At 40.9% G+C, this 13788-nt stretch overlaps 1 protein-coding gene across 1 annotated transcript; it reads left to right on the forward strand.

Annotated features, from left to right (window-relative positions):
• Positions 1-5850: 5850 nt before the first annotated feature.
• Positions 5851-10184, forward strand: LOC139921809 (prolactin-releasing peptide receptor). Its single transcript, XM_071912164.2, has 4 exons — positions 5851-5932; positions 7836-8325; positions 8498-8895; positions 9941-10184. Exons 2-4 carry the CDS (start codon positions 7863-7865, stop codon positions 10166-10168), a joined length of 1089 nt encoding a protein of 362 aa, XP_071768265.1. The 5' UTR covers positions 5851-5932; positions 7836-7862; the 3' UTR covers positions 10169-10184.
• Positions 10185-13788: the final 3604 nt, after the last annotated feature.

A 13788-nucleotide genomic window follows, 5' to 3' on the forward strand; every position in this document is an offset into this window, starting at 1 on the left:
AGTCTTGAGTGATTAATGTTCTCCACCCTACTGTGAGTCTATCAGCTTTAGTTGCAAGGAAGTCCATTTCCTCTGCACGTGCAAACATAACCCACACAGCACATAGACGTTCTTCGTGTCATTAAATGAGAGTTAGTTTAACTCACTTGCAAAGAATCTTCCCCTATTGAAGGAGTGCCACATTTGTTGTAATGTCCTTAAAGAAGTCCTAATGCATTCTGTCGAAGTCTACTTAGTTTGAATTCATTCTCATTCTCCTCAACTGATGGTGGGTAACAAAGCCTCCTCAATGTTGTTTATACAAAATGTATAAAAAAATGTACAAAATGTACAAAATATATACAGTCTTGAATCCTGCTTGACACCTGTTTATATTAATAATGTTGTTTCAGCTATAATAATAGTAGATAGTAATGTCCGTCTTTAGGCAGATGACAGTTTTATATTGTTACGCAAATTCTATACAAGTGGCTATTGAAACTTCAAAGTGTCTGCAGAACCCTTAAACAACCTCTCTAAACCTAAAACTTGTGCTAAATGCTAAAACGACTAATGCATGCTGTTCTCCAGAGCTAAAACCACCTATTACTCCAATCCAAAGATTTGCACATTAGATACTCCTATTGAGAGAGTCCTGTGCCCCAAAAACATGGAATGATCTCCAGGGCAAACTGAACCTGTACTGGTTAACCTGGATCATTTTAAAAATCAGATTTAAAATCTTACCATGATTAAATGTAATTGTTTTAGATGAATGTTTTTGCATAGTTCTTATATTTATTTGTTATCTCTTTTGTGAGTCAGAACTATTGCTATGTAACTCGATCCACTGAAAATGAAGCTCTGCCCCAATGTTACTCCAAGGTGAAATAAAGATCAAATAAATAAATAAATATATGATTAAATTATTTAGCAAAATCCAGTCATGACAATCTCCATATCAGTCAGCTATAGCAGCTTGTGGCAGTGCAGAGAATCATCAGAGCATAACAGGAATACTGATCTGCAAGTTAGAGTACTGTAATGTCAACAAACTTAAAGAAGTTTAAAAAGAAACATAAAGAGCATATACAAAATTATGTATTGTCATTAATAAAATCATCTAATACTGTCTTGTAATTTTGTTTAATAAAAAAAATGTATGAGTTTCACCCACAGACTTACCCAGCATGGATACACGATACAAGCCTGAAAGTCATTTCACTAACAGGAGTATTATTAGAAATGTGTCTGTTATCTTAATTGAATATGGGATGGGATGAGAATACCAAATGAAGAGATAGAGTTAGAAATAAACAAAGGTGTTTTAATTAAGCAAAAATATTTTTCTTTTATTTAGCCTACCTCTCATATCTGAAAGAGACAGTGTGAACAAAAAATATTTTTTTTTTAATTTAAGTTTAATTTAATTCAGTTTCATTGCAGTAATTAAAGACAAAATGTGTGGTATGTGTTTGGTCTGCTCTGTTGCAATAGCTCACACCCTTTCAGGGTTAGAGCAAGTACCGAGAACAGCTATAATTGAAGCAGCCATTTCAAGTTATCTTTGTGGTTTGTCAGGTCAAAGAATAGATATGAGTGTGAAAACCTCTCTGAGAAGGTAGTTAGGGTTAACAGAAGCAGGACAGTGGAAAGAGAGAGAGAGAGAGGAGTAGAGAGACAGGAAAGACAGAGGTAGTGACACAAGTGAGAAACGGAATTTGGTGTCGGGGGATTTTCTACCTCAGTGGGTTGCTGTCTCTCACTTTTCAGAGTGATGATGATCAGAGTGACATCCAAGTTTGAAATGGTGACAAAATGACAAGGAATTTTGCTTTTTAGGGCTTTAATTTCAAGGCTATGCTTTGTGTCAGCAAAGTGGCAATTTTGCCAGGCGTACACAGGTTTTTTTTAATCAAGCCACTAGCTTATATAGTGTATAAGTATTTATAAGTCTGTTTGGTGCATGTCATCTTTTTTGGGGGGGCAAAGTTGTCCCCATCATGTTTAGCTGTCATCATCCAGTCTCGACTGGGACTGGCCATCATGATTGGCTGTCAATCAAGCAACTTTGATTGGGATTGGCCGTGTTGTAGGCAAATGGTTTGGCTGTTTGAGAGAGCGGAGGGAAGTAGACACACTATAGTTTGTCTGTGTCGATATTGCTACAATCTGGCTCAAGGAAGTAACAAAGAGGGGAGACAAACGCCAAAGTAAAAGTTAAAACAATGATTTATTAACTAAATTCTAGGGAAAAAAACAAACACAAACTACATCAAACCAAAATAACAGAACAAAAGGTGTGCATAGGTGAGAAGGGAGAGCAACTGATGGTCAGACAGCTTCTTAAGCCCAAGGAGTCCACCGGGCCCAGGTGCACTCCACTGGCACTGATGACGACCCGCCCTCCCGGCTCCTGCAGACAAGACAAAGCAGACAACAGCCAGCAGAGCAGGAGGATCGTCACAATATATTGAAATTAAATCACAGTTAAGGTGCTTTGTCTGCAGCTTTTTGTTTAGTTATTACAAGCTGTGTTCCAGTTTAGTGGTAAATATGTAAAGTTTACATTTGTAACTCTGTCTGTCTATTGTAAGTCTGAGACAGAGGGTTTCATCTACCTATTGTAATATTTTTATTCATCTACCTAACCTGCATTCATCTGCCTAATACTTATATAGCTTACCAATGCTCAGTGCTTAACAACTCATTATTCAACTGGAAAGTAAACCATACAGTTTTTGTGGTAAACAGTAAAATTGTAATGACTTGACGTCTGCTCAGACCAGGTCAACAGGTCATGGCACAAGGCGCAGTCTGTTCTGTGCTTCACCGAGCGATGCGAGCATGAACAGATCCTATTCAGAAGACGCCACGAAATGACAAAACGTAAAAGTGTGCGCCCCCGTCGTGTGCCGCTGACTGCGCTTTGTGTCATGTACCAGTCATTCACGAAAAAAAAGAGCCCATAGTAGTGCTTTGCTAGTATACTTAACTCTCTCTCTCTCTCTCTCCCTCTCTCTCTCTCTCTCACACACACACACACGCACACACTCTCACACATACACTTTACGTCTTTGTCATGCTGTCATGTCTGTCCTTACTTGTGCCTTCTCCCAATTCTCCTCATTAACAGTCCTGCATTCCACCCAATTATCCTGTCTCCACATTACTATCTCTTTGATTCGAGTTTTTGTTTTGCTAAAATCCATACTTTTGTCCTGTGTGTTCCCCCACTCTAATAGCCACATCCCTCAACCATCACTTCAAACAATATACCTCTCAACATCGCCACCTCACCCCGCTCTCTGACTCTCTCTCTCTGTCTGTCTTTCTCCCTCTCCCTCACTCCCTCCATCTCTACAGCATTGCATCCTGGAGGGTGGCACTTGTTTGTGGTCATACAGGCATATGCAGGCCAAAGCGGTGGATATGCAGTCAAGATAATCTATTTTGATTGTGTGTTACTTAAGGCATCCTCGAGGGGCACAGAATAAAAACTAGATAGACTGACATTTAGCAAGGCAGATGTGCTGAGCTATTACGCCCTCAAAACATCACAGTTCAGTGGTAATAAAAATCAAATTTCACTATACTGTGACATAGCCCAGTCTTAAGATAACACAGCTGTATATGTGGAAAATTAAACCATGAGAAAGAGCATGTGTGGTTGGTGCAAATGTAGCAGTGATATATATGTGTGTATGCATCAGGAGTCGCATTTAGGTCTGGAGGAATTGTAAAAAGAGAGATTGAACTAGGGGAGCAGTGATGGTGACTTGTTGTATTCGGCTGTTTTGTTTTGTTTTGTTTTGTATTGTTTTTATCTACAGTGCCGTCTAGAACTCCCATAAGGCCGGACCTGTCTTTTGTACAGAACTGGGAAAACACACACACACACACGCACACACACACACACGCACACAGTCACACACACACACATACACGCACACACACACCTAAGTAGAAGATAAATGTCTTACTGAGCCCAAGCCCAAATCACAACAGACATGTAAAGACGAAAAATATATCCATAGTATATGCATAAAAAAAGGAAAACACACACACACACACATACTCACACTCTCAACCAATTAATGTACCTCCAGAGAAGAGTCTTTGCCTGAGTGATTTCACAGACGGCCAATTACACAGACACCTGTACCGCACTGATACCAAGCTTAAATACATGCAGAGCTACACCGTGATAACAAAATGCTGAAAGCTTACTTACACATCAGCACAAAACACTGCACACAGTGAGCATAATTATTCAAAGTCCAAGAGGCCAAACACTTGTTTAGAACAAATTAAAGTATATCAGACATCTAACTTTTAGGGCTGGGCAAAAATCAAGTTTATATCATTTGGTCGAAGGAAAATGTTTGAAATTGATGTTACCCCTCACGGAATCAGAGCTACATTTGTATACTTTTGATATGTTTTGTTTTGGGTTTTTTTTTAAATTGTTGCTGTTGTTTTTTTACCATTCATCCTTGAAATCTCTGATTGAAAATTACTTGAATGCCTTTTTCATCTCCTTGTCTTTGCAAGCTTTCCTCAGTGGCCAGACAAGCACTCAACAGTTTTCTTTCAAATCTTACAGAAGCCCTGCTGTGCAGAATTCCCCTAAAATATAGTAATCTATATCTACTGATTCCCCCCCCCCCCCCCCCCCCCCCCCTCTCTCTTTTTCTCAGCTTTTTCTGCTCTCACAGCTCTCATGGGTGTCACCTTTTGGCTGGGCAGTATACTCTATTGAGTGGTCCATTTTGTTGTCTCCCAATTGATCCGTGAAACAGTCGGAAAAGACCTGTGCAGCGAGTGTCTCTTGTCAAGTGTCAGTTCCTCACTTCCAACAACAGTGATAAGGAGCAGCCTTTACTCGGCAGAGAGATTAAAGAAAAAAAGAGAGGAGAAAGACACAGCTTGAACATTGCTTGGAACGGCATTCATGGTAACTGCTGTCTATTTGTCACTGGTGCTCCTCTGAAAAGCCATTGCAATGCGCAGATCAATTGGTAGTAGAGTGACAGTGTGTGGCATTATGAGTACTGTCTGGACTAGATAGATTCACACCCTCACTAGAAGAGGTTGATGGCTAGTAAATGTATTGTACGTGTGTGTGTGTGTGTGTGTGTGTGTGTGTGTGTGTGTGTGTGTGTGTGTGTGTGTGTGTGTGTGTGTGTGTGTGTGTGTGTTCTTAGCCTGTGTTTCTGGATTCTGTGTCTCTGGCTGGTTGGATGGAAAGGGCAGTAAAAATAATTTCTTTCTTTTTAAATAAATGGTTGTTTTCATCTTCCTCCTCACCCTAGCGGCAAAGATGATTTCTTACATATTTCACATGATTACTCATCTTCCTCCCTACCCTCTGAATATTTCAACATGTTCAGGTACGGGAGAATCCAAAGGCAATGAAGGCTTTCATACAGAATGAAAGCAAAAGAATAGGTTGCCTTCTCCCCTGAGGGCAAATAATAGGTTGCAGCCCAGACCTTCATAGTACGAATGTGACAGATACATGCAAAGGTGTGTGTTCGTCGGCGTGGGTGTGTGTATGTGTGTTTGTGATATGTGGATGTGTGTTGATGTCAGAAAATAGGAGGAGAATGGGTGGGAGGGCTTTATGAAAAAGAAAGAAGGAGGGGGCCGTTTATGAGGATTTGAGGGAGAGAGGTTATGTGGGTCCTTCTCTTTCGCCCTCTCTCTTTCTCTCTCTGTCACTCTCTCTCACCGCTGAGTGAGAGAACGCCGTCTCCCTGCCTGACTCCATATCATTGTAGGCTACTGTGTAAACTCCCAACCAGAGATTTGAAATCTGTAACTAGAAAGAAAATGAGTAAAGAAAAATAAAGACGACAAAGAATGGACAAGAAAAGAAGCTGATTTGCAGAACTGAGGAGCCATCAGACAGGGACATTCTCAATATCTCACATTTCAAAGATCAGCACAGGTAGGATACTCAATTTCGATTCGCTGCATACATTCACATGCACAGACATGCATGCATGCCTGTTCCCATATCTTATAAAAGAAAAGTAGAAATTGAATGTTGCATATTAGTTGTTTAATTAGTAGTTTTATTTTGTAATCTGTTACAAAATTACAGTTTGTCGATTCACAAGTAAATGCTGTATAAGAGAGATTTTACCCTTGCTATGTGTTTTGTGTACTTGCTTGTATTTGATAAATGAATCATGAAATTACAGTATGTAAGTTATGTGTAACATATACAACATACAAATACAACATACATATACAGTATATACATACTGTATATATACAACATACATGCATACATACATATATACATACGCACATACATACATACATGCATGCATGCATACATACATACATACATACATACATACATACATACATATACAACATACAAATATAACGTACACAATATATGTATGTGCATGTTTTTGGATTTCAAGGGAATTGTGTTACATTCCCATCAGAATAGCTTTCACCTCTCTTGACGAGAGGGTCTGCAGGAGAGAATGGCATTCACCAAGTCGATGACTCTTGTCCCTGTAGAGAAAAAGACGCATTCTCACTATAAAAGTGAACTTTCAATATACTGACTTTGAAATCTTCTAGACAGCACCCAGTAGCAGGTTCCAGACTTTCATCTCATTCTGTTTCATACAGTATCATATCAATTTTTACTTAGCAAATAACGGTTTTGGGGAGAAGTATGAAGTGGCAAAGAGGTACCCACTATTGCACATAAACCAAACCTATAGACCACTAACTACATTTTCTCTCTCTGAAAACTTGAAACATTGCCATTGATCAAAAACTCTGTACTAAAAATCAGCATCACTTTTGTGTTGCAATTCAGGCAGAGAAAAACACTGAAAATAAATTAATATGCAGACTTCCCCCCCTAATGCATATCAAATTCAAACAGTCATTATATCAGACCTGCTTATAATTAACTGTGACCTGGTATTTCTGGTTCATATTTGCCTAGCCTCTGCCGCCAGCTCTCTTTGAATGTCTCACGAGACTTGGAGTTATGGCAATCCAGGATTGATATTGTGTGGTCATAGTGAGTGGAAAGGGTTAGGAACTGGCAGTGGAGTTGAAGGATGGGAAAAGAAAGAATGAGGGAGTGATATAAGGAGAACATTTAAAAAGATAAAGCAAAGAAGAGAGAGAGAGAGAGAGAGAGAGAGAGAGAGAGAGAGAGAGAGAGAGGGAGAGAGAGAGGGAGTGAGATAGCAGAAGTCCTCCTTCCTGTTTTGCATTTTGAGGGTTCTCAATTCTCATCACGCCTCAGAAATTAGCTACTGGGTCTGGATGGCTTCCACAAAGGCCATGGCAACAGCGTTACCAGGCAAGGGTGGATTTCTTCCAAGGCGTCAGATAAAGTGGACAGCGTGAGACCAGCTTGGATCAGAAAACATGTCCCTGCCGTTGATAATATACACGTGCATATGAAATTTGAAATTAAAAGACGTAGTGCCACTGAGAGAGCCTAGCCCTAATGAGGAGAGTGCTGCCAAGGCAGTAAGGGTTAGTAACAGCTTTAGAATTGAATTTATTGGAGAGTTTTTCAAACATTTCCTTCAAAAAGAGTCCACTGATGTGCTACAGTACACATATTGAATCAGTGGAGTGGATCCATCTTGTTATGTACAGTATATCCGCTAAAAGAGTTGATCAGCTAGATGTGAATCATTTATACAAATGGTAATAGCAAAAGGAGTGATCAACTGGACCAGCACCACCTTTAAATGAGGCTGCCAACTGTGTAGCATACATGACCCCAGTCATGTTAGCTCAATATGTACTGTATCTTTATTGTTTATTGCTGATCATGCTCTCCCTTATTTTTATGATAGGGGAGGTGTGCCTGAGAGATCTTAGAGATGGATATCTTCATGGATGAGGATTTCAGTGGCCCCACTAACACCAGCCATGAATCAGGACGAGAAAGACTAGAAGGCAGCGAAAGTCAAGGGCTCAACCACACCGACCCCCTGGACATGTTTTCAGGCATGGAGCTTCTTCTGCGCTTCAAGCCACTCTTCCTGCCTCTCTACTGCCTCTTAGTAGCCGTGGCTGGCGTTGGCAACTCTTTCCTGTTGGCCTGCATCTTGACTGACAAAAAGCTCCACAATGCCACCAACTTTTTCATCGGTAACCTAGCGGCTGGTGACCTGTTGATGTGTCTGAGTTGTGTGCCACTGACGGCGTCTTACGCCTTCGATAGCCGCGGCTGGGCGTTTGGACAGCCTCTCTGCCACCTGGTCCACTTGCTGCAATGTGCCACAGTCTTTGCATCAGTGCTTTCCCTCACCGCCATCGCTGTGGACCGCTACATCGTCGTAGGTAGGAGCAGGACTTGACCTCAGCAATAGTGATTATTTGCTTAGGTTCTGTAAACCCAGTTATTTTCATAACTATATATAAAAAGTAATAATGCATTCTTGCTTATTGTGTGAAATAATTTGATGGACTTTCTCATAGGCTGTCTGCATCTTTTTTTTTCTGCTTGTCTCAGCTCACCCGATACGGAGGAGGATCTCAGTGTGGGGTTGTGGGGCAGTGGCTCTGGGTGTCTGGCTTTTATCTCTGGCCCTGGCTGCCCCTCCGTCGCTTCACATGCGCTATCTGGATTTCCGACCCACTGGCATTGACCTGGTGGTGTGTGAGGAATTCTGGCCAAATAGCGGCCATCTGCGGCTGCTCTACTCCTGCTTCATTCTTATAGCCTCCTACATGATCCCGCTGCTGTCGGTCAGCGTATCCTACTGTGCCATCACTGTCAGCCTGAAGCACCATGCGCTGCCTGGGGAGACAACCCACAGCCAGCACCGCTGGAGCCAAAGGAGGAAGAAGACCTTCTCTCTGCTGGTGGCTTCTGTGCTGGCCTTCGCTCTCTGCTGGCTGCCGCTGCAGGTGGGTCAAAAAGCTTATGTTAGACCCAAAAATAAAGCCAAACTACAAGCCATTTGTAGCTGGTCCCTTATGGTAAAGACACACTGCAAACGGTTTCACCAGGCAGGACAGCAGGGGCAAGCGGGTGGAGCAATCAGTAAACTTTAACCCCAAGGCAGCAGAAAATCGCAGCACAGTATCCAATCAGACTCGAGTAAAACAACCGCCGTGTAGATTCTCCCCCTTGCCAAACATTAGTTCCTAGTTCTACATTCTCATCTTGGAGGAGAAGCTAATAATCACTGCAAACTCAACAGTGTCTTTGTAGATCAACGGCTGCCGTCATTGATCCATGGCAGAGAATAATAAAAAAAAACAAGTAGGCTACTTTTACCTTTTTTGCAAGCGGCCGATATTCGGAGGCGGTGGCAGTGCCTGGAGGCCTCACTGCTTTCTGTCTGTCTTTGCCATTACGGTCCAGTTACCATCTCGTCCCTTACTGCTTACCTAGTCTATTCAATGTTTATTGAGAAGGACCATGGTTTCCAGGTAGGATAAGAAGGGAGATAAAGTTTGCATATATATATATAGGCATCTATAGGCATCTATGACATAAATAAATTCAACAGCAGTGAAGTGAGAAAGACTGTAAAGCCTTCACTGTCCATGGAATGATTTAATTATATACATCATTAACCTCAGAAACAATTGCACATCATCATGTAATTGTGCGTACAAAACCCACATTATGGCCATAATGAGCCATGCAGATGCTAAGAGGTGGGATTCGATCAGGATTTCATCATCATATTAATGGCGAAAGAGGCCTTGTTTTGTTTTTTTGCAGTGGTGATGAGCAGACCTGGTTATCAGCAAGCATATTTAAATTATAAAACTTTAAATGTTAAATTACCACTAAGTTACTACTATTCAGCATTAGCATTCAACCTAAATATAATCAATCAAACAAGTGCCTTTCTGAAATATTTTTAGGTGCATGTATTGTCAAGACTGTATTACATATTGTATGCAATTACAGTACAAGTATCCCCATGTCGCTGTGTAGGTGCTGAACCTGTTGCTGGACCTAGACCCAGACTTCAACATCATAGGGAAGCGCTACGTAAACGTCTTACAAGTCTGCTGTCATTTGGTGGCTATGAGCTCTGCCTGTTATAACCCTTTTATCTACGCCTCACTGCACAGCAAGGTCCGCATGCACCTGAAAGGCTACCTCTGTCCCTGTCGCACTCGTCAGGGGGGGGTGGTGGAGAGGGGGACATCCAGGGGCTGATCCCCCGCTGTGCCTGCCACCCGCTGTAGCAGCTCCTGACAAGCAGACCCCCGCCCCCGCCCCAGCCCCGACTCCACCAACAAGCCAAAACCTGCATCCCCAACACTGATGTCGATGGCCAACACCCATTTTAGGACAGATTTCCGATTACTCCATCTTCCTCCAGCAGCTGAGGTTGGACATCAAGGCATTTGGACCTCTTTTGCGCAGTTTCACCAGAAGCAGTGCTAAATAAGGCCACTAATGAAGAAAAAGTGAAGCAGCAGAATCCAGACCACGGCGTAGTTTAGCGTGATGGGGAAGATGAAGTCATCCCTCGGGATCCCTGTGTTTGTCTTGGATGTCGGCAGAGCTTCTGGAGCAGACGCTGAGCAGATCCTGCAGTTTAAACAGGGCCAACGGCATAAACACTACCGTGGCCTTGGGATGAGTGGCTGAGTAGCTGACATGATTAGTGCTGGGGGCTGGAACTGAAGCTGGAACCAGGGCTGGGGTGCAGTGATGTAGTGCATGTCTGACTTCAGGGAGTTGACCCTACTCTGAACTCTTCTCACTGCACATGGATTACAGAACAACTAGAGGAGCTGTACAAAGACACAATGCGATCCCTGCTATCTAAAATATCTTATTCTTCTTATTATTTAGGCTACTTTATTATCTACCTTTATCTACCTTTGTGTGTCATTTGTGTACATGTGTGTTTGTGCATACACGCTGGGGTGTGTCCTGTATGTGTGGACATGGATGAATAAGATGAATATGTATAACAGAAATGTAAGCAACCTGCAGCTAATATGTTGCCTTCAAACTCCTGTTAGTAAAATATAATCCAGACCAAATTCTGTTTTCCCAGTACTTTGGCTCTGTGTGGAATACAAAGTTGACACAATGATCAACTTAATATTCAGAGCATGAGCAAGTAAAGCAACAGAAAACCACCACTCTGCTGCCACCAGGCTAAATGTGCATAATGTGTCAATCACCGCTAATTTGCTGGCCTAAACTTCCCACTGAGTTCCCATCATGTGTGGTGAATGGTTGCTTTGTTTGCTCATGACCTGGAAATCAAGTCAATCATTTAGCAAGCCTTCTATTAAAAGAGTCACCAGAGAAGTAAGCCTGACATATTCTAAGTGACATTTAACTAAGAAGGGTTGACATGCTACAGTTTTGATTATTTGCTACTTGTGATGAAAAAGTAATATTTTTTGTGTTTATTTTGTTTTGTTTTTTGTGTTTTTTACTGGGCAGAATTTTATTTATTTATTTATTTATTTATTTATTTATGTAATTGATCATAGCATATTGTACATGATAAAAGTATTATAGTGCAGGGTGCACTGTCATCAAACCCACTCATCAATATAAAAAGTTGCCAAAACACTGCTCAGCTCCTGGCAGGCTTAAATACCACAATGAAGCTTCGGTGCAAGCCAATAAGCCCCAGCTCCCCAGCCCATGCTGTTGTTGCCAACCATCACCTTTTAACAATCAGATTACTTTGCTGTCTGTTGCTGAGAAGTGGGGCTGCGCTGCCTTTTCTCTCTAAGTGAACCTTGAGACAGGATTCAACTACCCAATTTGATTTTTGCCCTGATGCGGTTTCTGAGAGTGTCTGAGAGACTTACTGTTTTGTTCTGTGAAAGAAAGGTTAGTTGTTTTTAAAGTGAATTTCCGCTACCTCCAATGCCACAATGCCACCAACAATGTCAACGCATAGTTTGGACTTTAGAGTTTAGAGATGGCTAATTCAATGCCTGTTTGTGAGGAAGAAGTGCAAGTTGGACTTCCTTGTTTGTTCTGTTTCCCATCAGTTGGGCAGAGACAGTGGTTTAATTGTCATAGCTTATTGGAGTTGTAAGAATACTCAATGTATTTAGCTACAGTACACTCACTGCACAGCAAAGACCTCTCTGGATGAATGGTCTCTGTTGCTTACACTGAGCATTTAAACTTGCTTGTCTCATTGGGATAAAAAAAAAATGTAATTTACAAGACAGATTTTGCCTAAATGTCTACTGTAAACCTTAAATTAATTTTAAATTATAGGCTATGGAAATAAGTTGTCATGCTGAAATGAATGTGGTGGGGGGAAAAAAGATGTTACCTGAACAAGAAATTTTATATTTTAGCAGACAATTATTTTCAGTAAACTAAACCATAAAATTATCATAATGACTAGAAATTGAGTTTTGCTGTTATCTTAGTGTATATCCATAATGGAGATATCACCAAGAACACCTGCTAATGTTATAAGGCATGGAGTAAAAAAGTGCATTATCTTTTTAATGGAATACAGAGATTTGTATTCACTTAATAGCACTCAATTTTGATGATATAAGTAGATCTATGATAATTGGCCAAATAACTGATACTGCATTGGTATGCACCAGTGAGTGCTCTCTTTATCTCTGTGTTTTTGTCTATGTGTGTATGAGATTGAGAGAGAGGCAGGAAAAACTCTCCAGCCACCAGTCGTATGCGGGTGCAGTGCACATGTAAGCACACTGTGATGCACATGCAGTCGCAAACCGCATTGAAAACCAGTTCTGCTCCTTAGGCAGGTGTAACAATGTCATTGTGAGTTCCTGTATCCTGTTAGTTTTGTGAATTAAAGCTGTGCAAAAAAATATTTTGCCTTTGCATTCAACTACTTCTACTTAGTATTCGTTCTAAATGATAGCCTGAAAAGGAATGCATCATGTATCAAGGACATTTTGTGGCATACACACACAAACACACACCATGCGAGTGAGGTCACCATTGCTTAGAATACCAGCTGCTTTGGCATTGCTTAAAACATACATACAAAACACAAACTTAAATACAAAAGATACAAAAATAACAAACATACAACACATAGAATTTACATTTTAGTGGGGTGCCTTCAGAAAAAGACTTATTGAAAAACCACCTAGGCTATAACTGTTGCAGCCTGCATGCATTTGCATAATGAAAGCTAAAATCTACTGCTGCTTGTGTTGCTAATTAACTATTAAATCTAATGATAAACCACTTGGCGTTTGGGGTTCAGAAATGTACTTGATGTTGGCTAAGTGCTTGACTCTAATTGTTAAGATCTTTTGCTGTGTCATTGAATACACATTTAATAACAAATACTGAGAGCAGCAGGGATGTATTCAGCAGAAATATTAACAACTGATTAGCATTGATTGCTCATTATGGTAGAGGAAATGACAAACTGTTTTGTATGCCTCGCAATTCTCTATCCAACACTAAAATAACACTAAGTTTAAGAATAGCTCAACTTATTAATGCATTCAGACCAACCCCACATCTTGTGTCTATGAGTCAGAACAACTAATCAATAAAGTAATATGGATTCCCAGAGTCTGGCTACTGCCCGAGCTACCTCATTAAAAGTTCAGTCTGGAGAAAATGGCTCTGTAATATCTAGGTACTAATACCAGGGCATGGTGGACTGTAGCCTGAAGTAATTTCATCTTTAAACGTGACTGCATTTTAAAACGTGCAAAATATGAATTCAAACGTTCTCAATTAATGCTGCTTTAAACTGCCTAAGGCGTAGTTGTAATGTGAGGTAATCCAGTGAGAAAAAATATTTTCCCTCACTCCCTCAAAGACAACCTTACTTAAGA

This window comes from Centroberyx gerrardi, chromosome 6 (assembly GCF_048128805.1).
Source record: "Centroberyx gerrardi isolate f3 chromosome 6, fCenGer3.hap1.cur.20231027, whole genome shotgun sequence".
Lineage (NCBI taxonomy): Eukaryota > Metazoa > Chordata > Actinopteri > Beryciformes > Berycidae > Centroberyx > Centroberyx gerrardi.

Excerpts from the sequence above, each read along its gene's own strand:
- LOC139921809 (XM_071912164.2), top strand. The coding sequence starts at position 7,863 with ATGGATATCTTCATGGATGAGGATTTCAGTGGCCCCACTAACACCAGC. Across the intron at positions 8,326-8,497 it reads GGACCGCTACATCGTCGTAG|CTCACCCGATACGGAGGAGG; the intron begins GTAGGAGCAGGA and ends TGCTTGTCTCAG. Across the intron at positions 8,896-9,940 it reads TCTGCTGGCTGCCGCTGCAG|GTGCTGAACCTGTTGCTGGA; the intron begins GTGGGTCAAAAA and ends GTCGCTGTGTAG.